Source organism: Lactuca serriola, chromosome 6, assembly GCF_051521515.1.
Source record: "Lactuca serriola cultivar US96UC23 chromosome 6, Lser_US96UC23_V15, whole genome shotgun sequence".
Lineage (NCBI taxonomy): Eukaryota > Viridiplantae > Streptophyta > Magnoliopsida > Asterales > Asteraceae > Lactuca > Lactuca serriola.
This window is the reverse complement of record NC_136413.1, coordinates 33927827-33930849: the sequence shown is the minus strand read 5'-3', so window position 1 is coordinate 33930849 and position 3023 is coordinate 33927827. Positions and strand designations below refer to the sequence as shown.

At 34.9% G+C, this 3023-nt stretch overlaps 1 protein-coding gene across 1 annotated transcript; it reads right to left on the bottom strand.

Annotated features, from left to right (window-relative positions):
• Nucleotides 1–934: 934 nt before the first annotated feature.
• On the bottom strand, nucleotides 935–2796 carry LOC145058673 (dof zinc finger protein DOF2.1-like). The gene is made up of 2 exons (XM_079006576.1): nucleotides 2572–2796; nucleotides 935–2053 (listed from the first exon to the last, which is right to left on the bottom strand). Exons 1-2 carry the CDS (start codon nucleotides 2620–2622, stop codon nucleotides 1010–1012), a joined length of 1095 nt encoding a protein of 364 aa, XP_078862702.1. The 5' UTR covers nucleotides 2623–2796; the 3' UTR covers nucleotides 935–1009.
• Between the last annotated feature and the right edge of the window lie 227 nt (nucleotides 2797–3023).

Sequence of the window (3023 nt, the reverse complement as noted above, 5' to 3'; positions counted from 1 at the left end):
AACGTTTGATTAAAATATACGATTTAAGAAATATTTAATTGTTGATATATGAATTTTAAATATCTTTAAATAATAAAAGTGATACAAGATATAAATCAAGTATTTTAGTTCCTCTTTTTTGATTCCATGGTGTCATGTTTGTCTTTTTAATAAAATAAGAGAACACCTTTGGCACTTGGCAATGACAATGTGGGGATTTTTCATTTAGTTCCTCTTTTTTGGGAGCTAATTCTTGACATATTAGTTCATCGATCCTAAATGACTACTGTGATTTGCCTCTTTTGTGATGGGGTGTAGGAAAGTAACATTTTGAGATTCTGTTATAAATAAAAAAAATATAAAAAATCCGATCATTTTTTAGACACTGTTAAGAAAGTATCAACACATAAGTCACGGCTCCAATTATGTTACTTTATAAATTAAAAGTTGTTTTCGAATAATCTTTTGTTTACAACGAATAGCTATAAATAATAGCTCAACAAATTTATAGTTCAAACTTCAAACAGTATATTCAAAACATTCAAAACAACAATCCTTACAAGTTACAACATCCTTTAGACTAAAAAACATTCTAAACTCCAATCTCACCGTTTTATTACCTCAAAGTCTCAAATATTATTGGAATGTGTACTTTATTGAACGATACTTAAAAAAATAACTTTACCCTATTCCCATAACAATATGATAAGAAATGAAGTTGATTCAAAGATAGAAATTACATAATAGCAATGAACATGTGTCCTCATATTCAAAACAACATAAGAAGTAGTATACTTGTTCTTAATCAGGAAACAAAAAACAGGTTCTTGATTGTCAAACATAAACAAACAAACAAATTTAGTTAAAACCAAGTACATAATTCTATCCACCCCCCCTCCCCTCCCCCCTCTCCCCCACCCACCCACCCACCCACCACCACCATCCAAACAAAAGATTTTAGAAGTAAATTAAATTTTCCCGCACTAACATTAATTAAACAACAAGATCATGATCTATAGTTTTACTTGTTCTACATAAGAGGGCTATCTATGAGTCCATGCCAAGCTGTTGAACTAATCCCATTCCATCCTCCAATTTGTGATCTTCCCGATTCAACATCATGAGCCATGTTCCCTTGATCACCACCACCACCACCTATCTGCCATGGAAATCCCCATAATACCCCTCCTCCTCCTCCCCCTCCTCCGCCTCCTGGTCTGCTCTCTCCAAACTCAGATGATTTCATCATATTGCATGCTTCTTGCTTCACTGTTGTCATTGTAACTGCCGTTGTTGCACTACAAGTACTACCATTGTTCATCATGTGTTGTTGATGGTCATGGAACATCGGATTCATGATTTCTTGATCTTGATCATGGTTTCTATTACCATTGTTTAAACCCATGATCAAGTTTCCCACACTACCCATCTCTCCATTTCCAAGATTACCCCCACTATACAACACATTATGAAATCCATTCGAGGTGTGCATGTTCTCAAGAAACCCTCCCCTAATCGCATCAAGAAAACCCAAGTTGTGGTTTGAAGTGGGATCGTTTTGGTCAAACTGGTCAAATCCCAGGTGGGTATTTGCTTGACCCTGGAGTCTAGCAAAAGCAAGGGAGAGATCGGTTGAGTCGTAAGGTAAATGGCCTAAACCACTAGAAAGCAAATGATTGTTTGAATTAGATGATGTGATGATATTGAGTGGATGTTGATGATGTTGTTGGATATTGAGATGATGATCTTGGGGCCCTCTGATCTTTGAAAGTGCAGAAGCTGATGATGAAATGGGTGAGGTGGCTGATGATGATGACGATGATGATCTTTTGTTCTTCCTACATCCACCACCAACAGGAACGTTTCTTAGGGTTCCGCCTTTGGTCCAGTACCTCCGGCAGGATTTGCAAAAGTATCGCGGCTGAGTGAGGCTGTAGTTGTTGTAGTAGCAGAATTTGGTGTTGCCGGAATCACATCTTGGGCATTTCAGAGCGTCCTCCGGTGGCTTTGGTTTCTTATCTTGTTGTGCTTTTGTGCACACCAACATGCTGTCAAGCATATGCGAAGACATCTCCTATAACAACGAATTCAGAAAAAAATCAGATCTTAAAGTACTTAATATATCAATTAATTATATCAATTAACACAAAATCGAACAATTAATTAAACAATTTCGAGTAGATGGATGATCAATGAGTCATAATCGATTATATATTAAGATTGAGATAAAAAGAGACGAAGAAAATCATCAATTAAGCAGAAATTAATCTAGCAAAAGCCTAAAGCAACACCAAATCCCCATTCCATGTTCCTTTCAGAATCTAGAACGAAGATCAAATATTACAACTCTGATTAAGAAACCAAGTATAAAACGTCATGTATTAAATTTAGAAACTGCGTATTTATCTCAACATTCTACACAGTTTAACTGCTCGATGGCTACATCAAATTAAAGAGCAAAATCGAATCCATCTGAAACTTAACTGCAAAAGTAACATGCAAATTCCAATACTTCTTCACTTATTTTTAAACATTATCATGAAAGTTCTGAAATTTGAAGAAGAATCAAGCAGTAACTATATAATGGTGTACCTGTTGCTGATAATGGTGGTGTACTCCTGAAACATCCATTTCTACTTCCATGCACTATTACTGTGTGTCTCTGTGTGTGTGTTCTTGTCTGCTTGTGTGTTTGTGTGTGAGAGAGAGAGAGAGATCAAAAAGAGAGAAGATTGATGGAATTGATCTTAGAGTTCGAAAATTGTAGATATATATAGAGAGAGAGGGGATGTAAGCTTCATGCAAGGGAAATAAGGTTAAGACTAACAAACCCCTGCGTATATATACACATACATGTACTTACAGTCTTACACACCATGAATCATGAAGGTATAATCTTATTTTATTTAACCGATGCATATTATTAATATTTTAATAATTTTACAAAAACAAAATTCGGATACCCATTCAAATAAAGTTTTTTTTTTTTTCAAATATATATTCATATTCATCTAATAATATCATTAATTTGGAGTATTCTTTTC

Coding starts and splice junctions, on each gene's coding strand:
- LOC145058673 (XM_079006576.1), bottom strand. CDS start 2,622: ATGGAAGTAGAAATGGATGTTTCAGGAGTACACCACCATTATCAGCAA. Junction 2,054..2,571: donor ACCACCATTATCAGCAACAG/GTACACCATTAT, acceptor TCGTTGTTATAG/GAGATGTCTTCGCATATGCT.